The following is a 26,003-nucleotide window of genomic DNA, read 5'->3' on the forward strand; positions in this document are numbered from 1 at the left end:
TAAGTCCCCAGTCACAACATAAGGCCAATATGATTCCCTTAAATCAGCCTCTCTGGAATGAAGGACCCCAGGTCTCTCCACTTATATGGTCTTAGCCTGCAGATGGAAGCTGGAGGGAAGTCTGGGGAGGGCGGCCTGGGAAGACAGTGACTGTGCCACCAGGGGGACCAGCCAGAGATACCTAGCAGGACTTCTCTGCTGCCCCCTGAGAGCACAGGGATGGCTGGGCCAGTCCCACTCAAAATCATTTGTGCTCATTCTAGATAATTTGGAAAGACCAGAAAGGTGAAAAGAAACAAAAGAAAAATCACCTATAGCTCCTCATCCCAGAAGAAATCTCTGCTAACAGTTTGCCACATATCTTTCTGGCCTTCCTCCCACTATTCATTGTGCTTTTTTAAGTTATCATTAGGGGCGCCTGGCTGGCTCAGTTGGTAAAGCGTCTTACTCTTGATTTCAGTTCAGGTCATGATCTCATAGTTTGTGAGTTCAAGCCCCATGTCGGGCTGACAGCACGGCACGTACTTGGGATTCTCTCTCTACATCTCTCTCTGCCCCTCCTCCCTCCAATTAAATAAATAAACTAAAAAAAAAAAAATAAAGTTATCATTACCTGGCTATCATTAAAAGGTAAGAGATAATAAGTGTTGGTGAGGATATGGAGAAGAGGGAATCCTTGTGCATGTTGGTAGGAACGCAAACTGGTGCAGGCACTGTGGAAAACAGTATGGAGGTTCCTCAAAAAGTTAAATATAGAACTACCATATGTCCCAGCAATCCCACATCTGGGTATTTATCCAAATGAAATAAAATCACTATCCTGAGAAGAAACCTTCATTCCCGTGTTTGTTGCTGCATTATTGACAATAGCCAAGATAAGGAAACAACCCCAGTGTCTGTCAGTGGATGAGTGGACAAAGATGTTCACACACACACACACACACACACACACACACACACACACACAGAGAGAGAGAGAGAGAGAGAGAGAGAGAGAGAAATATTATTCAACCATGAAAAAGAAAGGAAATCCTGCCCTTTGCTATACCATGGATGGACTTTGAGGGCATTATGCTAAGTGAGAGATAAGTCAGGGGACAACAAGTACTTTATGATATCACTTATCTGTGGAGTCTAAAAAAGCTGAACTCCTAGAAACAGAGAGTAGATTGGTGGTAAGTGGGGGCTGGGGGTGAGGGAATTGGGGAGATGTTAGTCAAAGAGAAGAAACTTCCACTTGGTAGATAAATAAATTCTGGAGATCTAATGCACAGCATCGTGATTATAGTTAATAATAGTGTATTTTATACTTCAAATTTACCAAGAGACCAGGTGTTAAATGTTCTCACTGCAAAAAAGAAATAACTGTGTCATGATGGAGGTATCAGTAACACTATGGTAGTAACATTACAACATACAAATGTATCAGATCAACAGGTTGTACACCTTAAGCTTACACAATAGTATATGCCAATTATATCTCAATTTAAAAAATTAAAATATAGTTATCATTATAAATTGGCATATTTGCATCATGGAAATTTTGGAAATTCCAGAAACACAGAAAAGGAGAGCATGCTCTTGCAGGTTTTCAGACGTGGGCCCTTTATCCTTGCCACTGCTCACCTGCTCAGTGGCTCTGCAGGTTCACTTGGCTTATCCCACCACCCTCTCCTCCTCCTCCTCCTCTCCCCTCTCCCCCCTCCCCTTCCCTCTCATCCTTCTCCTCTCTCTGTTTTTTAAAATTTATTTTGCTTTCGCAGGCTGCTTTGTGAAGGAAGGGCAGGAGCCTGCACACCCACCCTCCACCCTGTGTGCTGGCTGCTCTCGTCCCCACTGAGTGCCATTGGGCATTTCTGTGGGGCTCTGTCACTGCTTTGTCACTGCTGCGTTCCAGGTGGCTCCTTGCCCACCTGCCGGAGAAACTGAGCTGGCTCCTGCGGAAATCTGAAACCTTGCTCCACCTGCCAAGTGCCTGGGCCTCCTTTGTTTAGTCATTACCCCTCCTGTCAGGTCAGCCTGGGGGCCTGGCAGTGTCACTTGTGTCGCTGGAGGGAAAGAGTGGACAGGCTTCCTACCGGGCCTTCAAGGGCCTTCCATAAGGGCATTAGCCATTTCTACCTTCCCAGTTGACCTTTCAAATTTTCCACTCTCCTTACACAAAAATTGACTGTAAAAAGTGTACTCTGCAGTGTTTTCTTTTTCTTTCATGTAGGCAAGCCTGTCTGGCTTCGTTTCTCTACCTCAGCTGGACAAGCTAGACAATCTCAAAGTCCCTTCCAGCTCCAAAGGCCCTCAGGACCCAGGATGCTGGGGCTCATGCCCCCTGTTGCAGAGCGCCTTCAGATTAGGTCCTGGCCAACCCTCCTTCACTGTCCTCGCCCTCCCCTTGTCTCATAAAACCCGGTGTGCTGGCCTCCCAGGCAGTGGGTGCCCACAGACAAACTCTGAAAGAAATGTCCTGGCTGTGCAGCAGGGGGCACAAAGCAGACCATCTCCCAGGTCTCCTGATTACTGGTCTTCCCCAACAATTCCCGGCCATGTTCATGTCCCCAGCAATTCCCCATATGCTGCTCAGTGTCACTGTGTGATATAAAGCACAGAGCTCTGGGGCCAACTTCTAGGTCCCTCAGGTGCAAGACAATAGTAGCAGTGCCAGCCCCCCGAGGGTTACTGTGAGGATCAAATGAGAAAGTGTGTTCTAAAGGGCTTTGTAAGTTGGGAAGTACATTCATGTGCAGAGGTCCCTGATGGTTTTAGTCACCCCTTCTGAGTGACTGTCTCCATTTCTGATCATAGAAAAGGAAGGAGGCAGGGGTGCCTGGGTGGCTCAGGCAGTTAAGCATCCGACTCTTGGTTTCAGCTCAGGTCATGATATCACGGTTTGTGAGTTCGAGCCCCGCTTCGGGCTCTGCACTGTCAGTGCAGAGCCTGCTTCAGATTCTCTCTCTCCGTGTCTGCCCCTCAGCTGCTCGCATTCTTGCTCTCTCTCTCTCTCTCAAAAATAAATAAATAAACATTAAAAAGAAAAGAAAAGGGAGGAGGCAGAGGAACCCACCTGGATCTGCCAATTCATGCGTCCCTTTGCTACTGTCTGGGGGGAATCTCCCATGGAGCCCATGGACCCTGATTTTACAGACAAGGAAACTGGAACATGGCTGAGGGCATACTGGGAATTCATGGCAGGGCCAAATGTTAGCATCCTAGTCTCTCTGAGTCTTAGAAAGGTCTGGAGGTACCCCACCCGCATCCTGGTAGAGCTGGTTCAGGGGGATGGCAGGTGAGCCCACACCTCCCTATTTGAGTGTCCCAGGATCTGCTCTGTGCCCTTCCCCTGCAGGTCACAGCCCTGCTTCCCTCCAAACAGGAAGGTGCCCATCAACTCTGCTGAGCTTCCCTGGCTCTCCTCTGCCTCCCTTACCCTAGACAAGCCGCTCTGACCAGAGTTGCCTCCCTCCCCCAGCACACACACAACACACACCTTCTGACTATGACTTATTGGAATCAAATGAAAAGCTAAACCTATAAGCCAGCTCCTTAGCCCAGTGCCATGAAATAGGCTGCTGTTGTCAGATGGCCACTGGGCACCTTCCTCTTTGGCTATTTCACCTCTCCAGACCCACCCGCCCTCACTGCACTCACCTTCCTGTTTCTCCTCACAATTAAGCTCTCCTGCCTATGCCTCCTCCTTCTCCCCAAGCTAACCCATTTCCACTACTGCGGCAGTGGGTTCAGGCACTTATCCATTTGTTCGTGTATGGATCATCTTTTAATTCATTCAATTGCACGGTCAACAAATATGAACTGGAAAACTGGCCATGCTTCAGATACTGCATTAAGCATTTATGCACGACTTTGGAGTCTGACTTTTGTGTTCGAAACCTAGTTCCACTAGTTCTTAGTGATCTTAGGAAAACTATTTAGTATCTTTAAGGCTCGATTTCCTCACCTGTAATATAGGAACAATCATAGTACCTAACTCAGGGGAATGGCATGAAGATTAAGTGGGATGATGCACTGGAACTGAAAAGATGTCGCTAGTCCTTCCAGTAGTTTCACTATTAGCCATTATCATTAGTAAGCACTGGGGATAGATTAATAAGATATAGGCCATGCCTACCAGGGGGATTGGTGGGGAAACAGGCTAAGTATTTATAACATGGAGTATGAGTAGGCTAATAGGGAATGAAAATGGGGTGCCCCTAAATGCCTGGTATGCCTGGCATGGTGGAGAGGGGGTGTTAGGAAGACCTCCTGGAGGGGCAGCACTTGAGCCTGGATCTGAGAAAGGTGAGAACTGAGAGAAGGACATTTCAGAAATAGAGAGACTGGCAGGTGCAATAACAGGTGTAGGAAAGCAGATCTGCATCTGAGAACGGCAGATATTTGGCCTGAATGGACTCCAGGCAGGAAGGAAAGATCCTGAAGAGATTTGTGGGCAATGTTGAGAAGCTTGGACTCGACCTACTGCTGGATTGTAAGCCAGGAGCAACCTGGCTGAATTGGCACTTCAGAAACATCACTGTGATGGCTCATTTGGAAAAAGGACGGGTGGGAGACTGGTTAGGAGTTGTTGTCCAGGCCAGGGGGTGCTTCAGTGAAGGCAGGGCCAAGGGCCCAGGGAGAGTAGGCTAATTTTAGGAGATAATCAGGAGTTGGACTGGCAGCAATAAGTGGCTGATGGGCTAAGGGAGGTCAGGAAGACAGAGAAATACGAGGTGGCACCCAGGTTTCTCCCAGAGTGACTGGATGGGCACTGTCCTCACTCGCCAAGACCAGAAATGCTGGAATGAAGGTGTGTGTGTGTGTGTGAGGTAGTGAATTGTATATGTGAATGGATGCAAATACTATAAGAGCAGACTGGGAACAAGGAGAGTAGAAAATACAGGAAGGAGGGCAGATGGTGGTGAGTGAGGTTCCTGAAGAGGGAGGTTAAGGGACCCAGAAAGCAGGGAATTCAGTGGAAGTTCCCACAGGAGGGAAAGGCAGGGTGGGGGTGGGGGCGGGGGCCTTTACGGTGTCCTGCCCACTCCCTGCTAAGAGCCCTTTCCCCTCCTTCCATCTGTCTCCTCCCATCTGTGCTTTTCTCCCTACATGCTCACTCCCAGGACTTGTACTGTTTGTTCTTAATAGAACCAAGGACATCCACTGGCATTCCTACCTTCTTACTTATTTCCAGAACTCCTCCATGCATCTTCCCAAGTTTATTTCCTCTACTCCTTTTATTTGAGATTCGCCTTCACCTGGCCAGTCTCACCCAACACAATAGCTCTGCCCCAAAAACTAATACCAAAAAAATCATACCAAGGGTGATCCAGAGTGGGTTCTCTTTGCATTTGACATCTAGAAAGTGGCCCTTCAGGATAAAAGCCAGCCAGAGTTCTAGGCTTGAGAGGCTCTCCCAGATGTGAGCTGTAGTCTTGGGACCCTGGTATTCTTTCCTGTAGGGGCACAGCCCCTTGCATCCCCAGAAAGGCCATCAGCTCACCTCTCCCACCTGGCTCCCCCACTATAGTACAACACCTGCCATGGAATGCTTCATTGCCCAAGAGCTATCAAATGCTCACATGGCATAAGGCCCTGAGAGTTCATTGGCTTCCACACTTCTTCCCAGCTGAGCAACACTGCCAAGAAAAACCTGAGGGCAAGTGAGAAAACCAGTTGTGATCTGCCCAGTAAGCAGGTGGCAGTGCAGCAGCCACCCTGCCTTCGGTGTCTCTTAGAGTCTTAAAGATGGAAGGGGGAACAAACGTACCAGGACCAGTTTCCTGAAGCTCCAAGCCACCCAGCTGTTCTGTGAAGAGTGGCCCAGGAACCAGAGACAGCGGCCATGGAGCAAGGTAGGGGAGGCCCTCTGGGGCTGCAGGAGCTAAGGAAGAAGGAAGACAGAGAGACTGTAGGAAGTCAAGGGGAGAATGGATTCAGAGGAAGAAAGGAGTAAATAAAGAACTGAGGCTGAAAGAACCCAGAAATTTCAGAATTTGTTGATAGTCTGAGACCCACGAAACGAGGTGGAGGCTGGCTGGTAAACATAGCCAAACAGCTGTGTACCAGCACGCCTGCTTCCATAGCCCAGTGGGACGGGGCAGGGCCAGGGATTAGTGGGTCAGGGAGCCTGTCCTCTGCCACTTGCTGATGCCTTAACATTTAGCAAGTCACTTCTCTAGTTCCCAGCCCCCATGCCTGAAACGTGAGGGGGCGGAGTGGACAGGATGAACTTGAAGTTTTCTTCTGGCTCTGAAATTCTTTGCATCTTCAAACCTTCTCTTTTTCCCCACTTCAGAAAGTCTGTTCCTCATTTCAGCTAATCTGTTCTGTCTATATTTCCTCTCTAGAAAGCTGCTTTGACGATTAGTTCGTTAGTTAAAACCATTTCTAAAAATGAGCTCAAATTTCTACATATTTAACATATTCACCTTCACTTACTCTTTTTGTTTAAATTTTTATAATTTTCGGGGTGCTTGGGTGGCTCAGTTGCTTAACCATCTGACTCCTGATTTTGGCTCAAGTCATGATCTCACGGTTTGTGAGATACAGCCCTGAGAGTAGGGCCCTGTGCTGACAGCACGGAGCCTGCTTGGGATTCTCTCTCTTCCTCTCTCTCTCTCTCTCTCTCTCTCTCTCTTTCTGCCCTGCTCACTCTCTCTCAAAAATAAATAAATATTGGGGCGCCTGGGTGGCTCAGTCGGTTGAGCGTCCGACTTCAGCTCAGGTCATGATCTCGTGGTCCGTGAGTTCAAGCCCCGCATCGGGCTCTGTGCTGACAGCTCAGAGCCTGGAGCCTGTTTCAGATTCTGTGTCTCCCTCTCTCTCTCTGGCCCTTCCCCGTTCATGCTCTGTCTCTCTCTGTCTCAAAAATAAATAAACGTTAAAAAAATTAAAAATAAAAATAAATAAATATTTAAAAATTTAAAAATGATTTTTATCTACACAAGAAATATATGGATATGCAGTTGAAGTAAAATAAGACAATAATTACAGATAAAGTTACAGTCCCTTGACCACCACCACCAACCCCAGCCTCATCTCCAGAGAGGCCACTGTGGTCATATCTAAGAGAAATCATGGTTACTAGTCTTTTGTCTACATATTTATATTTGTGTGTGCGTATGTGTGTGTGTGTGTGTGTGTATGTATAAGATCAGTACATATGTAAAATTATATATATATATATATATATATATATATATATATATATATATGCCTAGCTTTTTTGGTATAAATATCATAAATATCATGGTATAATCACATTGTACATATTATTCTACAACTTGATTTTTTTTTTCACTCAACACTATGTGGTTGGAGCTCTACCCATGACAATTCGTACCTTTAAATCTACCTCAAAAATTTCCACTTTGCATAGTACTCCATAGTATGGGTGTAAGTAATTTATTTATCCATCCCATTTTGATGGGCATTTAGGTTGTTTCCCATTTTCCAGTTATATAAGCAATGCTGCAGGGCACATTCTTATGTATGCCTCTGTACTCATGTGGGAGTGTCTCTCTAGGATTGATACTGAGATCAATTACTTTGAAGATTCTACCTATAATTTCCTTTCTATTTCTCTGATCATTTTACTCCCCTTCATCCCCTCACATCAAGGAGAACAAATATGCCCAATAGTAAATGTACTTCCTATTTGAAAGTCTGGTGTGTGGGGTGAAGAATAATCCCAGCATTATATGCAGAAGTTAACTTGACCCATGATGCATCCAGAGGATGAGATTTGGCCCCAGTGCTGGCTGTCAGGCAGATGTTGCCATACCTAGTGAGGAGTCTAAGTCATGAGACCAACCTGAATTGGAGCCAGTAAATGATCTGTGTAGTCAGCTGGTCTCCAAAAGGGATGAGCTTCTTTTTCTACTACCAGGGGAAAGCCAGGTGCTCTCCCAGCTATCAGTAGGCTGGTTCCTTTCTGAAGACCAGAAATGGCAGCAACTGTTGAGTAATGGAAAGAACACGGGACTTAGGCCAGTAACCCTAGGTTCAGCCTTAGAAAAGACATTTAATATGCTTGAACCTTGTTTCCCATCTCCAAGTGTGAATGACATGACATTTCATCCCTCCAACATTGTGGTGAGGACTCAATGAGATAGAGTGTCTAGGATGGTGCCCAGCACATAGCAGACAAGCCTTCAGTGAGGTGTTGGTTGAATTTGAAATAAGTGCAGAGTGATTATGGAAAAGATAGAGAACTCTATTCAAACTAGCAAACATCTTTTGGTACCTACAATGTGCTGATCATTATGCTTATATTTCTTTCATAAGAAACCCCATACCCAGGGTACCTGGGTGGCTCATTTGGTTGAGCATCCGACTTCTGCTCAGGTCATGATCTCGCGGTTCGTGGGTTCGAGCCCTGCATTGGGCTCTGGCTGACAGCTCAGAGCTGGAGGCTGCTTCAGAATCTGTGACTCCCGCTCTCTCTGCCCCTCCCCTGCTTGTGCTCTGTCTCTGTCGCTCAAAAAATAAATAAATGTTTAAAAGATTAAAAAAAAATAGAACCCCCATACCCTATAGCAGTCATACCCCATTTTCTCCTACTTCCAGCCCCTGGCAAACCCTAATCTACCATCTTTCTCTATGGGTTTACCCATTCTGAATATTTCATATAAATTGGATTATATAGGGCAACTGGGTGGCTCCATAGGTTAAGCATCTGACTCTTGATCAGGTCATGATCTCACAGTCCTTAAGTTTGAGACCTGCATCAGGCTCTGTGCTGACAGCACAGAACCTGTTTGGGATTCTGTCTCTCCCTCTCTTCCTCTCTCTCTCAAAATAAGTAAATAAACTTAAAGTGAATCATATAATATGTAACCTTTTGTATCTGGCTCCTTACACTAAGCATAATATTTTCAAGTTTCATCTATATTATACTGTATTCAGCATTCCTTTATGTGGCTGAATAACATTCCACTTTACAGATATACCACACTCGTTCATCCAATATCCAGATGGTGGTCAATAACCAGATGGTTGTTTCCATCTTTTGGCCATTATGAATAGTGCTGCTATCAACATTCATGTACAGGTTTTGTGTGAACAAATGTTTTCAAATTCTCAGGTCCATACCTAGGACTGGAGTTGCTGGATCATATGGCAACTCTATTTTTGGCATTTTGAGGAACTGCCATACTGTTTTCCAAAGTGGCCATACCATTTTACAATCCTATCAGTAATGTATAAGCGTTCCAATTTCTCCACATCCTCCCCAACACTGGTTATTTTCCGTCTTTCTTATTAGAGCCATTCTAGTGCATGTGAAGTGGTATTTCATTTGCATTTCCCTAATGATTAATGATGTTTAACATTTTTTCATTTGCTTATTGGCCTTTGCATATTTTTTTGGAGAAATGTCTATTCAGATCAATTGCCCATTTTTTATTTGTGCTATTTTTTTAATCATTGGGTTGTACACATTCTTTATATATTCTTGATACAAATCCCTTATCAGATATAGGATTTATAAATACTTTCTCTCATTTTGTAGTTGTCTTTTCACTTTATTGATGATATCCTTGAAGCAAAAAATTTTTAATTTTGATGAAGTCCAATTTATAGGGTTTTTTATTTTGTTGCTTGTGCTTTTTTGTCTTATCTAAGAAACCATTTCCAAGTCCAAGATAATGAAAATTTACCCCTATGTTTTCTTCTAAATGTTTTATGGTTTTAGCTCTTACATTTAAGTCTTAGATTAATTTAGAGTTTATTATTGTATATGGTGTAAGGCAGGGTTAAAACTTCATTCATTGCAAGTGTATAGAAATATAATTAATTTTTGTATATACATATTATATTCTACAACCTTGATGAATTTATCTGCTAGTTCTAATTTTGTGTGTGGATTTGTTAGGATTTGCTATATTCAAGATCATGTCATACATTAATAAAGACAATTTTACTTATTTCCAATGTGTACTGGCTAGAATCTCTAGTACAATGCTGAAGAGAGAAGATACCCTAGTCTTGTTCCTAATCTTAGGGAGAAAAGTATCTAGTATTTCATTATTAAATATGGTTTTGACTGTGGATTTTTCATAGATACTCTTTATCAGTTTCAGCTAGTTTACTTCCTTTCTTAGAGGTAATTTACTTGTTGGGTGTTTTTTATTATGAGAAGATGTTGGATTTTGTCAAATGTTTTGTTTTGTATTTCTTATAATCTAGAATACAGCTGAGACAAAACAGCTAGGCCTGTATCCTCATTGGCTTACATATTGTGGTAGAAGGCAGACAAATGAAAAAGTAACTACAAAAATATCTGAATATTTCTTGCTGATCCTGAAATTACTGGCTCCCAGTAAAAGTTTGTTGATAAAAATGAACAATTGAGCATGATATTAACTCAATGAAGCAATTAAGTTTCACTATAAGTGATGCGGTTAAGTACTCTAGGCCAGTGGGAGATGGAAAGAAGGGTGGGTCAGCTCAGGCAGGCTTCATGAAAGAGGTGGGTCTTCAACAGGCCTTGGAGGACAGGTAGAATTTGGTTAGATTTTGTTAGGACAGACGGAATGAGAGGGCACTCTAAGTTGGGGTTACAGCAGGATCAAAATACGTGGACAGGTAGGGCTACCATTTGCTTGGGAACAGATTAGTTGGAGGAGAGGGCCTATGCTTGGAGTGTTGAGAAGCAAGAACGCAAGTAAGTGAAGGCCAGGTGTGGAGGGTCATAAGTGTCAGGTTAAGGAGTGTGCCTTTTGTATGGTAGGCTGTAGGGTATCTCAGAACTTTTAAAGCAAAAGGATGGCATGATTAAATTGTCTTGAGGAAAGATAATCTGGTGATGTGTTAGGAGAGGATGGTGTAGGAAGCAGGACACCTAATGGAAGTGGTTATGGTCACTAGGGGTAAAGTGAGGAGGTCAGAATTATGCAAATGTGGAAAGGGTCAAGTGGACACCAGAGATGTTTTCACGGAATGAAGGGACGTGCCCACATACGAATAGAAAAAGACCAAAAAAGAGATGGGTGAGCCAAGTGTGACTTAAAGGTTGTGAGCCCAGGTGCCTGGAGACCACTGTAGGACCATGGACAAACATGGAGAAGTCAGAAATGGAGCCCTTCTTGGGGAGACACACTTGGAGAGTAGTGAGATCAATCTGTGTTTTATCAGAGGCTCCAGAAGGCTGGGAGCGGGACTTTCTTTGACTATCCTCAGCATCCCAGCTCCCAGGGCATTAGGCATGTGACATTAGTGGTGGTCAGGGAGCCAGCAAATTGCTGAAAGCATAGTAGTTAACTACCAGACCTGGAGGCTGGCACAGGGGCAGGTGACATTGTTAACTTGAGTCTAAAAACTGGATGCTGGGGTGAATCTGGAGAATGCTAGGATGAAGGGAGCAATCAAACTTGGCCAGGACTATGAAAGAGGTTGGACAGAGGCAGAAATCCATGTACCTCTGGAGGGCATAAAAGGGGAAGGGGATAGAGGGTTATAAAAGCAAGAAAGGGAAGGAAGAAGGAAGTAACAAAGAGGCACTTGCGGGCATGAAGCCTCATTTAATCCTCATACCAATGCTGTAACACTGGTATTATGGATTCTGTTTTACTAACTTGGAAACTGAGGCTCAGAGAGGCTAAGTTTCTTTCTCAAGTTTGTACAACTAAATAGTAGTGGGCAAGATTGGACCAGAATCTACAGCCCTGCTCTTTCATATGCCCCTGGCTGCCCTGTTGCAGGGCTGGAGGTGGCCCTCACAGACCTCCAGAGCTCCTGGAACAACGTGCGGCACCACACAGAGGAGATCAGCTCTGACCGACTCCTGGTTCGCCGGGGCCAGGCCTTCAACATCACTCTGTACTTCAGGAAGCGGGGCTTCCAGCCAGGCCTGGACAATATCATCTTTGTGGCTGAGACTGGTGAGGACCCCTGAGGGCTGTGTGTGTGTGTGTGTGTGTGTGTGTGTGTGTGTGTGTGTAGGAAGATTCTGGAGGGTTGAGAGTTTACTGCAGAGAGCCTGAGTTCTGCTTCCCTCTCAGGACCCCTACCAGACTTGTCCAATGGGACTAGAGCCCTGTTCAGCCTGGCAGGTCATCATGGTCCCAGCCCATGGATTGCCTCTCTGGAGACCAATGGGGCCAGCTCCCTGGAGGTGAGCCTGTGTGCCCCTCCCACGGCAGCCGTGGGTCGATATCTCTTGAAAGTTCATATTGACTGTTTCCAGAAGTCTGTCACAGCCTACCAGCTTGGGGAGTTCATCCTGCTCTTCAATCCCTGGTGCCCAGGTAAGGTGGGGTGTCTGTGTGTGGGTCCCTTGTCTCTGCCCCTTTGTCAGTGCCACAGAGAGCCAGGCTCAAGGATTTCTAGACCCCTGTTCCCTGACTACCAGAAACCTCCCAGTTGTATGCACTCAGCATCTACTTCCAAGCACCAGAAACAAGGCAGGAAGAACTTGCTATTTACTTATTTAGAATTTTTAAAACATGAGCAAAGTCATCTTTACTTAAAAAGAAACTATTGAGGGGCACCTTAGTGGCTCAGTCAGTTAAGTGTCTGACTTCGGCTCAGGTCATGATCTCATGGTTCATGGGTTCAAGCCCTGTTTTGGGCTCTGTACTGACAGCTCGGAGCCTGGAATCTTCTTCAGATTCTGTGTCTCTCTCTCTGCCCTTCCCCATTCGTGCTCTGTCTCTGTCTTTCTCAAAAATAAGTAACATCAAAAAAAGAAAGAAAGAAAGCTATTGGGACACCTGGGTGGCTCAGTTGGTTAAATGTCTGACTCTTGGTTTCGGCTTCGGTCATTATCTTACGGTTTGTGAGTTTGAGCCCCATGTTATCAGTGCAGAGCCCACTTGGGATTCTCTCTCTCTCCGCTTTCTGCTCCTCCCCTGCTCATTCTCTCTCTCTCTCTCTCTCTCTCTCTCTCTCTCTCTCAAGTAAAAAAAAAAAATGTTTATTTATTTTTGAGAGAGAGATAGAGTACAAGCAGGGGAAGTGCAGAAAGCTGTCAGTGCAAAGCCCAACATGGGGCTTGAACTCATGAACCATGAGATCATGACCTGAACCAAAGTTGGACGCTTAACCAACTGAGCCACCCAGGCACCCCAATAAAATAAACTTTTGAAAAGAAGACTAATATAATTAACTTTGACCACTATTAACATCTACCTTTACCACACATTTTTAAATTAACTTGAGTCTTCATTCTAAGAATAAAAAGTGTATTGCATTGAATATTTGTGGAATGAAGTAAAGGAAAGAAAGAAGAAAGAAAGAAAAAGAATGAAGGAAAGGAAGGAACGAAGGAACAAAGGAAGGAACGAAGGAGAGAAAGAAAAAATGAAAGAAAGAGGAAGGGAGGGAGGAAGGAAAGTATAAAGTGAAAAGTAAAACCTTATCCCAAACTCCAAGTTCCGTCTTCCAGAGGAAAATTCTGTTAGCATTTTCTTGTGTAGTCTTACAAAACTGTTCCATGCTTAATCAAATATGTATTTATGCATATATACATATGTGTGTGATTATACAGTTGTACCACAAGTGGGATTATATAGTACATAGCATGCTTTAACTTGCTTTTTTTACTCAACAATTCAACTTTGAATATATTTTCCTATCAATATGTTCTTTTTAATGGCTACAATCACTCCATTGTTTGGACTACCAAATGTTTTTAACTAGTCTCCTATATATGGGTATCTTGGCTGTTTCCAGTGTTTGTCTTAGACAAAGATATATGGAATATCCCAGTACCACCTGTCCTACGATCCCTGTAATCTAAATCCACCTGAGGGCAGAGTAGTTATACGGACATACAGACATGGTATGGGCAGAATGAAGGACAAGTCAGGAGGAGAGAGTGGGAAGAAGGGCAGGAAGAGCTGAGAGTTGAGAATGTGTCTGGTAGGCTTTGGAGCAGAGGCCAGACTCAACAGTCCTATTCTAGTTGGAGGATATCCTCTCTCCTTCCTCCCTCTCATTCTACCTGCTCCTCCAACCTTATTCTAAGGGGGCTAGGTGAGTCATACCAGAACCTGGCTGGGATCTAGCATCTCTAACCACCTCCTACTGCCCTGTCATTGAGTGGCCCAGAGCTCTTACCCATTAGCCATATGAAAACGCTCCACCACTGGGTCAAGGAGGACAGTTGTCTATCTGTCTCTATCTCTCTCTCTTGTATACACACACACACACACACACACACACGTCCTGGCCTCCAAGACTGTGGGTTTCAGACTTATACTTAGGCCTCTCCTGAACTGTGAGGAGGAAAGTAATCACTGTAGGGCCTTTTTTTTTTTTTTTTTTTTTTTTTTTTTAAAGCTGTGCCCCATCCAGGTCTCAGAAGACTCAATATGGGGCTAGGGGTTGGTAGGCCCTGAAGACAGGATCAGTGGCTACCCCATCACCATGTCCAAGATATTGGCTAGGGACCCCCACCCTGCAGTGCTGGCCACTGCTAGCCCCTGCTGTGAGGAGAATATGTATGGTCTCAATCATGAACCTGCAGATCTGGTCACACTGGTACAAGAACTCATTAAAATGGATCTTCTCTAGGAGTCTGACTCTACCAGAGTCCATGCAGGCTGAGTCTGAGGCTGCCTCTGAGGAATTGAGGAGAGTACTTTTACCTACAAGTTAGGTGGGCCTTCTAGATTGTTCTAGGACACTGCAAAGAGGACACCTACTCCCATGGCCTTTATTTGTTCATTCTCAGCTTAAAAAAAATTTTTTTTTATATCGTGAAAGCAATATGTGCTCATTCCAAAAAACTCTAGAGAATACCAACAGGCAAAAAGAAAAAAAAAATTACCATCAACATCTTTTAGAATAGTCTTCAAAATCCTTGGTATAAATATGTTTTAAACAAATGTCTTTTTTTTTTTAATTTTTTTTTTCAACGTTTATTTATTTTTGGGACAGAGAGAGACAGAGCATGAATGGGGGAGGGGCAGAGAGAGAGGGAGACACAGAATCGGAAACAGGCTCCAGGCTCTGAGCCATCAGCCCAGAGCCTGACGCGGGGCTTGAACTCACGGACCGCGAGATCGTGACCTGGCTGAAGTCGGAGGCTTAACCGACTGCGCCACCCAGGCGCCCCTAAACAAATGTCAATTCATGCTGTAACATTATTATGTAACCCATTTAAAACTTAACATATCACGTGTAGATTTCGATGCCTATATGTACAATTTTGTAATCTTACATTAATCGTGTATGTACAGAATTCTGTGGTGGACATGGCTATTTAACAAGCTCCCAGAACCAGGCACTTAGGTTGTTTCCAGCTTTTCAGTGTTACAAACAGTACTCAAATAAACAGCTTAGCATCCAAATCTCTGTGTACTTCCTAAATGCTGTCCTTAGGTTAAATTCCTATAAAAGGCATGAGGAGGTTAATGCCAACCCCTAAATTCTGGTTTGCTCTTTTCCAGTCAGGTTTAGTTGAATGTAGCAGAAAAATCATGGAATATGGTGACATATGGACTCTGTTCAAATTTAACTCTGTGTTTACATGTGATTTGGACAAGTTACTTATCACTCTGAGCCTGTTCCCTCCACCCTTAATTAGGTCAGGATGTAAATGTACTTTGAAAACCAAGAAATTCCACTGAAGGTAAATTTTCACTATTCAACCTCATGTTCGTATTGAACCTGCTGCTTGTGCTGAGGGATTGTAGAAGGTGGGTCTCTCCAAGAAACCTCCTCTTCTGCCCCTTTTGGTGACACCCAGTGCCATCCCCAGAGCTCAGTTTCCATAGGACTTTGCCTTCTGGGGATGGGAATGAGGTAGGAAGGGAACGATAACTTTTTTGCTTTGTGTCCTGCCACTTTGATTCCTAGAGGATTCTGTCTACTTGGACAGTGAGCCCCAGAGGCAGGAGTATGTCGTGAATGATTACGGCTTCATTTACCAAGGGAACAAGAATTGGATCCGCCCGTGTCCCTGGAACTATGGACAGGTGAGTCTCAGCCCTATTCATAGCCCATCCAGGCCCTGGGCTTGTGGGAAGTGGGGAGCAGGAGCAAGGTGGGAGGGTTCTTCTCATGCAGGGCTCACCCAGAACGGACAAATGGTAACATCAAAGTGTGAGATGACACTCCAGGGAGCTAAATGAGTCGGAGGATATTCTTTGCTGATCATGTCTGATTTGAACATCAGGATCTAAGGGGGAAGGACAGCTAAAGGCACCCACCAGGGAGTTCCATTGACCATGATGATGGGGACAAAGGGACAATAATGAGGATGGCCATGGCAGTGCCTGGTTGGTTGTTAAACTGTTTCCAGTTGGGCCCCATTTGCCTCTTCCACTTCATCTTCATTATCTAGACCACAGACCCTAGAATCAGTTCCGTCACACTGAGGAAACTTGTCCCTGAACATCTCAGCCAAAAGCAATGTTAACGAGCAGTGATGTACTTCCTTCCCGGTTACTATCGCATCTTTGTTTGTTTTGATTAGATACCTCTTCCTTTTTTTTTAAGATTTTTTAAAAAGTTTATTTTTGAGAGAGAGTGAGCACACATGAGCAGAGGAGGGGGAGACAGAGGGAGACAGAGGATCCAAAACTGGCTCCTCACTGACAGCAGTGAGCCTGATGTGGGGCTCAAACCCACAAACTGTGAGACAGTGACCTGAGCTGAAGTCGGACACTTAACCGACTGGGCCACCCAGACGCCTCAATATCCTTTTCATTATAAAAGTAATACACAGCTGTTTTAAAAACTTTACAAGGAAACATTACAAAAATGGGTACTTAGGGGCATCTATGTGGCTCAGTTGGTTAAGTATCTGACTTCGGCTCAGCTCATGATTTTGTGGTTCATGGGTTCAAGCCTCATGTTGAGCTCTGTGCTGAAACTCAGGGCTTAGAGCCTATTTCAGATTCTGTGTCTCCCTCTCTCTCTGCCCCCTCCTTGCTCATGCTCTGTCTCTCTCTGTCTCAAAAATAAATAAACATTAAAAAAAATTAAAAATGGGTACTTAGAACACAAAGGACATGCTAAGCACCATCACCAGAGTGGTGTATGTTTCTCCATGTTTTGTTTCTTCTGCATATTCTAAAACGTGATTGTATTTGTAAAAATGGCATCATATTAATCGGAATGTGTTGCAACTCCTGCCTTATTGCAAGGCCTGCCTCCCACATAAAGCTCAGCCTACAACAGGTGCTCCAGGAAGTCCAGGGCCAGGCCAGGGAAGAGGGTTCTTAAGACTGGGATCTGGCACCACAACACTGTTGGAGGAAGACTAGTCTTGGCTGCCGGATGGCTGTTGGCTGGGAAATCCTTTTCGTGGAGCCTTGTGTCTGTTTGATATGAGTCCCTCTCCTGGACTTGCCCAAATAGAACTCCAACACATGTGGTCTCAGGCACAGCGTAGGCCTCCTGAGGTGGCTATTTTCAAGATGAGACGTGGCAGCCTCAACTGGCACCAACTGACCTCCCCAACCCCTCACTCAGCACAGGCAAATGAGGATCCAGAGAGGCCCTGTAGACAGGAACCTACCATCATCTGTGAGCAACAGAAGTGAGAAATTGCTTTTTTTTGAGCCCTGGCTCCTTCCCTTTCTTCCTGTCTCTTATTCAGTGAACTTACATCGAATGCCTGCTGAATATCAGGCAGAGTACAAGATGTTAGGGATATGAAAATGAATTGAATGCTGTCCCTGAGCTCATAGTATAGTGGGGACTCAGTCACATAAGCAGGTTACTTACCATGCAGTGGGATATGCAAAGACTGAGATGGGCACAGGATGTTCTGAGAGCCCGGAGGAGGAGCACTTTGTTGGGAATGGAGTCATCGGGGAAGCTTCCTAGAAAAGGAGATGCTTGAACTGAGTTATCCAAGTGAAGAAAGGTGGGGAAAATACCCCAGGCAGAGTGAAGCATGAGCAAAAACACAAAGGTGAGAAACAGTTTGGTCTGCTGCAAGGGTTACAAGGAATCTGGTAATGCTGGAGCAAACTGATGAAGCAGGAGGAATTGAGACATGAGGCTGGAGAGGTACAAGGGGCCAGATCAGGGAGGGTCTTATGTGGCTATTAGGGGAGGTTAGAGTTTTGATTCTGAAGGTCTAGAGGCCTCTGAACATTTTAAAGCAGAAAAGTGAACTGATTAAACTCTCCCCTGGGGAAGATAGGTCAGAGAAAGTTCCTAAATCCTGTTTATTGTCCAGTGGGAATATTACATGGGGATAAATGCATTCATTTACTCTCATTCAACCAAGATGCATGGAGTCCTTACTATGTGCTGGGCACTGTGCCAGGTCTGGGGCATACAGTTACAAGGACAGCTGGAGACAGACAGAGTATATGCTCAGGCAAGCAAGACAGAGCTTGGCTCCATCATTATAACTGACATTAAAGGCTCAGGGTCAGGGAAGGCCTCAGATAAAATGTCATTCACACCAAGCCCGAAGGACAAGTCAGCCTGCTTTGGGTGGGAAGCTTCCATAACTCACACACTATTAGTCATTCCAGAGCATGACTGAGTCACAGGTACCATGGCTAGTTCGTGCCAGTACCTCAACAGTAGCTGCCAATGGTGAGTTGGGGTAGCAAATGGAGGTAGAAGATGAGGCAACGTGGTTTTAGCAAGAACATCCCATAGGCTCCAGGAGTGAGAGGAGAAGAGGGAGAAACTGACTTTTTAGCCAGTCAGACTCATTGGAAAGAACCCCAGCGATTTGATTTGTAGGACATACAAACTGGGTGAGTTGTGACACCAGAGCTCAGAGATCCTGCACCTGCTTAGGAGGCAGTTTATGTCTGTGCTGCTGGACACAGTTACCTTACAAATGGGATCGTATTCCGCAAAGCACTCCATTGGAGAGTTGGCTGGGATGGGTCATGAATTTCTTGTCATATCTACATATGCCAATCATGGGAGCCTTTCTTCTCTGCATCTCTCTTATAGTTTGAAGAGAATATCATAGACATCTGCCTGGAGCTACTAGACAAGAGTCTGAACTTCCAGATTGATCCAGCTACAGACTGTGCCCTGCGGGGAAGCCCCGTCTACATCAGCAGAGTGGTGTGTGCCATGGTGAGATTGGGTCTGGCTCTGTCCACCCAGGGTATGTCTAGGGAGGGAGGAAGCTGTGTGTGTTGGGGGGTGCCCCCTGACAGTTGTCTCCTGCAATGGGGGTGGGGTGAAGAGTCGAGAGCAGGGACCCTCTGGCAAAGCCACTTTGGATGAGGCTAATGAAAAAACATGGGTAATATTTCTCAGCTGAATTCTGAAATAGCTGGGTGTGGGCCATTACCTTCATTAATTCCAAATTAATGTTTCAGGAAAGGCTGAGTATAACTTTGGTTTAGGAACTGATCTTTTTTTTTTTTTTTTTTTTTTCGAAATTTCCTTTGCTCTGAGGTATTTTTAAGAGCTCTTGGAGCCAACCTCTAGCTTTGCAGGGGGTAGTAGAAATAGAATGATCAACTAATTAACAGTCAGAATGGCCAGTTTCCTACCCCCACCACTTCCCTAGCAGGTCTGGAAATTCCCAGGTAAAACCAGTTCGAAGAGTCCTTTGTGTCTCAGGCCCACAGACCTTGCAAAGCAGCCCACACATCGCATCTTGCTGAGCAAAAGAATGCTTCTAATGGTTCTATATATGGTTTCTCTTCAGATCAACAGCAACGATGACAATGGGGTGCTTAATGGAAACTGGAGTGAGAGTTATTTAGATGGCATCAACCCTGCAGAGTGGACCGGCAGTGTGGCCATCCTGAAACAGTGGCATGCCACAGGCTGCCAGCCAGTGCGCTATGGGCAGTGCTGGGTCTTTGCTGCCATCATGTGCACAGGTAGGGAGTGGAAAGGGCGACATGGAGAGAACAAGTAACATACTGGCTCATGTCTTAGACCTCTGAACCATTCTTGTCCCAGACTTGCACAGTTCCCACTAGAGAAATGTTTGGAAGGAAGCCCCTCTGTGAAAATATCTTCTCACTGACCCCAGCTTCATGTATCTGGACTTATTTCAGAGGATGGTTCTGAGGCAGAAATTAAACACTTTCCTGTCCTTTCTCTTCCTCTGAGTTTGGACAACCTAGGAGCCTGGCTGGAAATTGTTTGGTCCAAGACAGGAATGAGATGAAAGCCAAGTATTTAGAAAGCTTACAAACTGATTAGTGCCCTTTCTGAGCACAGAGAGTGGTCTTGACATGGGAGGGAAATGTATATCGGAGTGGTGGTATGGGCCATGGGGCCAGGGAAAGATGGCAGTTGACATAAAATGACCTTGAATTTGGAGTTGTCTCATGCTCAGTAGGCCTGGAGGCCTGACTCAGGTCAGAGAGGTAGGGGATGGAAGAAAACAGGAGATCAGCTTTTTTCTGATAGGAAGTGGATGCTACACTCGTAGAAGGAAAGCTAAAAAAAATATGTATGGGAAAAAGAAGGCAAATGGAAGTTGATTTGCAGATAGCAGGAGGAGCAAGCAGAAGAAAGGGGTGGCTGTGAATCGTGAGGCAAGTGACACCTAGAAATGAGTCACATATAGAGACAGCAGGAGGAGGCCTTCTGCTTCACCCAGGGTCCAGCTTGCTATTGGCTCTCACCCTCACCCTGACCCCCATACCTAGGCTGCTCTCAGCCTCCAGGCATGCATATCTGTATACCTGACTTGGGTCACAGTCAGGAAGTTCTTATTCTTCTTAGTTAGGGAAAGAGGCCAGTAGGAGGTTTCACTCACAGGAGTCTCTAGTCCATTCCAGGGAGACCAGATCTGCCACAGCTTCATGTTTATTGCAGACTCAGGACTTTCATGTAGAAATTCCCTGTATGACAAAGCCTGGTGCAGTCTATGTGCTTGTATGTGCTGAGCCCATCTCTGGGCTCTTGGAGGAAGCCTAGAGACAGCCCGGCTGTTGAGCTGCTGAGGAGAGAGCACCAGGGCTCTGTCCAAGGGCACAAGGAGGTTTCTGTCAATACCCACAGAGGATGACTTCAAATAGGTTGGTGAGGAGCTCTTCCTCCTTTTCAAGTGCAGGGCCCCATCTTGAGTTGGAGGCTCTGATTGCCCAGGGACAAGAAACTAGGAATTCAACAGCATTGATACCCAGAGCCACAGAGATATGGGTGACTTGGGATGTCTGAGTCATCCAGGGAGCAGGCACAGGACTGGTAGGCAGAGAACAGATCAGTCTTGTGCATGTTGGAGAGGGAACCTTCCTTTGTGTGGAAAAGCCTAAAGACTAATGGGCCAAGTGTGCATGTAGAGAGGGAGAGGACCAGGGTTTTGGGTGTGGTTGTCTGGAACTGGGCAATGAGAGGGGTGGAGCCAGTGAATGAAGATTGTGTAATGAGAGCAGACCAATTAAAATGTTTATGAGAATCATGGCCCCTTTGTAACCTGGGAAGCAAAGGGCTGGGCAAAGTGGGTCAAATGTGGCTTGATCCAACTATAGCTCAGGCAACAGCAGCTTTCCCCCAAAGGGCCACCATGGTGTATATTAATAAGCATATCTGTTTGAAAACTCATTTATTCATCCAGCCACTTATTGAGTCCTTATTCTAAGCTAGGCACTGTGCTTTAAGTATTCTTAGATACAAAAATAGGTAAGACCCAACCTCTATCCCCCACTAAAAGTTAAGGATTTATCAAATTCCTTAGCCCAACAGAGCTACCAAAGCACATTTATTAGTAATATTGTTTTTATTTCACAATCACTATAGCTAATGTGCATTGCAGACTTCTTTTGTGCCAGGCACTGTGCATTGGGGACTTCTTTTGTGCCGAGCACTGTGTTAAAATCTTGACAACCTAGAATAATAGTGAGGCATGTGGACTCTGGAAGTAGACTGCTTTCAAATACCAACACTACCATCAAATGGCTGAGTAGCCTTGGGCTAGTGCCTCAGACTTATGATGGGAGAAAGTAATAGTGCCTACTGAATAGGGTTATTGAAGGACTGAGGTATGTGGAATGTGCTAAGAATTAATAGTGCCTGGCTACAGTGAATGTTCAGTAAGCATCAGCTAGGATCACCTCAATTGATACCCTCAAATGACTATATGGGGTAGGTTCTATCATCATCATCATCTCCACTTTGCAGATGGGGAAATGGAGCAGTAGAGCCAGTCTCACATCCAGGTCTGGTATGCTGTAACCACTAGGAGATACTAATACATACATATTGCTAGCAACTGCCACTTACCCAGCATCCTCTGCACTTCAGGCATATGCCGGGCACTTTTACTCTTTCTTTCCTCACAACCGCCTGCAAAGTAGATATCATTACCATTATTTTACAGATGAGAAAACTGAGGCTTACAGTGAACAAGTGACTCTTGTCTGACTCAGAAATGCATTCCCCCCCTGCAGCTCTGCCTCGCAGAATTGCCTTTTTAAATGTCAACATATTGACGTCAAGTTCCTAATGAAAAATCACCAAGAGGAAAACGTGCATGCATCAAATTTTGAACAGGATTTTTCTTTGACATTCAATTAGTTGGCTGTTATTTGGGGAATTTCAGACAAATCTCTGGTCTACCTTTTCTGTACTTAGGGCTGGCCACCCACAGCTCTCAGTCATCAGGCTTTTCCTGTTCTGGCCATCCACTCTCTGCTACAAGGGACCTGGAGAGAGTTCCAGCAGCTCCCCTGCCATTTGTCAAGGTTCTAGGGCTGGTTCTTTTATATTCCAGTTGCTCTTTTATACTGTGGCTTTTTTTTCTGTGCTCCAGGGCAGACTAATCTTTTCACAGTCCCTCAGTACTATCCCTTCCCACTGCAGTTTACAGAGTCAGAGTGGGGATTCCCTTGGTCACCAAGTCCCCCTCTCTCTTGCCACTCTCTGTGTGGTCTATTTTTTGTTGTGCAGAAGCTTTCGGTCAGCCCTCAGTTCTTCTTCAAGAGGAATTGCTCTATAAATAGGTGTAGATTTGGTGTGTCTGTGGAGGAGATGAGTTCAGGGTCTTCCTACATTGCCATCTTGGACCAGAACTCCTGAATTGTACACTTTACAAGGGTTCTGGTATGTGAATTATATCTCAATAAAGTTGGGTTTTTGCCTTTTTTTTTTTTTTTTTTTTAAGGCAGTCATCCTGGGAATATGCCTGGTCTGTTCCTGCCCACAGCTGCACGGGTAGGGATAGGGTCAGCAGTGACTTGGAAGACATGAACATTGACTGTGAACAGGTCTATGGGGCATAATCCCCTGCTCTATAAAGTAGAGAGCTGGCCCAGGAGACATGGGGGGAAGGATGGTGGGAAATGGTGTGGGAGATGAGGAGGTTGTGTTGCTTAGAGCTAGGCCCTCCTCTCTTCACCCAAAACTACCCCATGAGTACATTTTGTATATTGGATCCCCACTTAACACTTTGCCTTGCATGTAGGGTCCTCTGCTTAAAACTTTTTGAACACCCCTGGGCTACATGTCACCTAAGATTTCTTCTCACTCAGTTGTGTAGTGGCCTCTATAAAGTACCTCATTATCTTCATTTGAATACAACTCTTGTCCTCACTGTTTTCACTGAGCCCTTAGCTCTCAAAGAAGGAATCTCAGCCCCAGTCCTGGTGCATTTTGTTGCCTCAACCTTTCACTCAAACACAAATCTACTATTGTTCTCCATTGATTAAAGAGACATCAAGGCTTGTGTGGTATGTTCCCTTACCAGGTTGTGGGTTAATATTTGGCCAGTACCTAGAAAAATGCCTGGCACATAGTTAATTTTACATAAATATTAGTTATTATAATTAGCTTGATACTGTTTTAATCTCAGCTTCTTGGGCTCCAGAGGTCTGACTGGATCTTGCTCACAAGGTGTTTCTAGTCATCCCCCAAAATTCAGTTCCCCATCATCTGTCTCACTTTTTTACTTTATTTCCTTCTTTCGTTCCTTGGAGTGTTTAGGGTTAATTAATCATATTTCTCATTTCATGATATTTATTATAATAGGTCTGGTTCAGGCCCCTTTTTAAAAAATTAATTAACTAATCAATTAGTTTTTCCTCACTTTTGTCTTGCAACCCATTCCTATTCACCTTCCTCCATGATAGGGAAACACTTTGATGTATTTAATATGTAACATTGTCTCTGAATGTGTTCTTACCAAAAAAAAAAAAAAGTATATTGTTATAGTGCAATATTTTGTCCAATATTTATATGTTATATTTTTTATCTTTAGAAGTTCCACTGGATCTTCTTTCTATCTTCCATTTCTCTTCTTATGGTCATGTTTTCCTTTACCTCCTCTTGAGCATATTTATAATATTTAAAATAGCTATTTTAAGGTCCTTGTCAGCTAATTCAATCTCTCTGTTATTTCTAGATCTAGTATATTGATTGACATTTGTCCTGGTTATGAGTCATATTTTTCTGCTTCTTTGCATGCCTGGTAATTTTTTTAGTGGACATTATTTTTTTAAAGCAGTTTTAGGATTCATTGTCATTGCAGACAAACAAGAACAGTTCTAATATGAACTTGTGAAGGCGTATCTGAAAAACCAAGACAATATAACCATCTTGGTTTAAGGAACAATTAGAAGCATGGGAGGAGAAGATACTTTTACCATTTGGAAGCTTGATGCTTCTGGGGAGAAATTAAAGGATGCTAAAAATCATCATATTTAAATGCAAACACTTCAACTCTATTAGCTGAAGTTTGACTGTATTCTTCAGTTTAAGCCATAGAAGTGTGGCAGCAAAGCTGATCAAGCGAATTTCAACAGATTTAACTCTAACTTTCCACTGATTTCTCTTTTAAAATTGGAGCCACATTTCCACATGGGGAGCTGGTGGGAGACGGGGGAGGAAAACGAACTGGTGAGAAGATTTCACAGCTAGTCCTGAAACAGACTCCATGTTTAATACACCATCAGGATGATGTCCATCACCAGTCAAAAGTGAAGCTGCACTCCTTGAGGACAGGAATGTCTTTCATTTTTGTGTATGCATCTAACCCATTGCCTGGTTACTCACAAGGGCTTGACATGAGCACTGGATGAGTGCTGAATGGCTGAGTGAAAAGACATAGTAATTCATGCTGGGAGTGTGGTGTGGTGTAATATACCTTGGGAACTCTTCAGGCCTTTCCAGATTCTTATATCTGGTCCACCTTTATCTAAGCATGACTGTGTGAGGGTTGCGTGCATGTGTGTACACACACACAAACACACACACCTCCCTTTTATGTAGTACTCAGTTCCCCCAAAATTATTAGTGAGTCACCTGAGTCTCATGTCAATCTGTGAGTCATTAGGACTGGTAGTCTGCAGAAACCTTATTCACAGGTTAAAGACAATACATGTCAACACAGATTTAATGAGCATCTACTTTGTACCCAGCACTGTGTTGGAAACAAAGAAATATCAAGAAAAGCATCTGATATAAATCCTAGTCTAGGGGGATTTGTAATCTGGCTGACAAGATAAAACAAATACAGGAGATCACAGAGAGCTCCATCCAGTGATAAGATATGCAGCACAGGTGACTGGATTAAGTGAGAGCATGAGAAGGGAAGTTAGTGTGGCATGAAGTAGTCAGTGAAAACTTGACAGAGGAAGGTGTATTGAGAATGAGTTGGTGCTGTGATGCCTAGTGAAGTTGCAGTGGTGTGGCTTGTAGCTAGAAGCATGGGGATGTTTTGAGATCAGAGAATCAGGGGCTTAAATCCTGCCCTGGCTCTCCTCTTTCTGCCATGTGACCTCAACCTCTCTACACTTCAGGTTTCTCCTCTTTAAAGTCGGGATAACCACAGGGTTTGGGAGATGAATAAATGAGATCATGCCCAGGCAATGCTTGGCACCATGGCTGGCACTATGATGATGATGATAATGATGTCATCAACCGGCAAAGAAGATGGAGAAGACTGAAAGACAAGCTCAGTTGGGCATGTGTCTAGAAGCAGTGAGGTCTCCACAGAGGCTCAAGATTCAAGTTCAGGAGTTGTGGGCACAGAAGTAAGAGGTGAATCCACAAGACAAGATGAGCTATTGGTGGGAGGACAGAGCATGGAGGACAGAGGGAGCAAGACCCTGGGAAAAATACAGTGTATGACTTCACGCAAATCTGAGTGCTGTTAGCTCTCTTAGTGTGGTATGGAA

At 44.5% G+C, this 26,003-nt stretch overlaps 1 protein-coding gene across 4 annotated transcripts in view; it reads left to right on the forward strand.

Moving 5' to 3' along the window:
- The first annotated feature begins 4,176 nt into the window (after positions 1–4,176).
- The window catches only part of TGM5 (transglutaminase 5), a 32,288-nt gene continuing 10,461 nt past the window's right edge, over positions 4,177–26,003 (forward strand). Inside the window, exons 1-7 of one of the 4 annotated variants that reach the window (XM_045447987.1) lie at positions 4,177–4,795; positions 5,615–5,840; positions 11,691–11,870; positions 11,991–12,236; positions 15,793–15,911; positions 18,868–18,996; positions 19,580–19,757. In XM_045447987.1, the coding sequence (XP_045303943.1) occupies positions 5,831–5,840; positions 11,691–11,870; positions 11,991–12,236; positions 15,793–15,911; positions 18,868–18,996; positions 19,580–19,757 (862 nt within the window). In that variant the 5' untranslated portion in view covers positions 4,177–4,795; positions 5,615–5,830. Of the gene's footprint in view, positions 4,796–5,614; positions 5,841–11,690; positions 11,871–11,908; positions 12,237–15,792; positions 15,912–18,867; positions 18,997–19,579; positions 19,758–26,003 lie in introns of those variants that run through there. The other 3 variants (XM_045447988.1, XM_045447989.1, XM_045447990.1) reach the window with 3 other exon arrangements.

This window comes from Leopardus geoffroyi, chromosome B3, assembly GCF_018350155.1.
Source record: "Leopardus geoffroyi isolate Oge1 chromosome B3, O.geoffroyi_Oge1_pat1.0, whole genome shotgun sequence".
NCBI classification, from domain to species: domain Eukaryota; kingdom Metazoa; phylum Chordata; class Mammalia; order Carnivora; family Felidae; genus Leopardus; species Leopardus geoffroyi.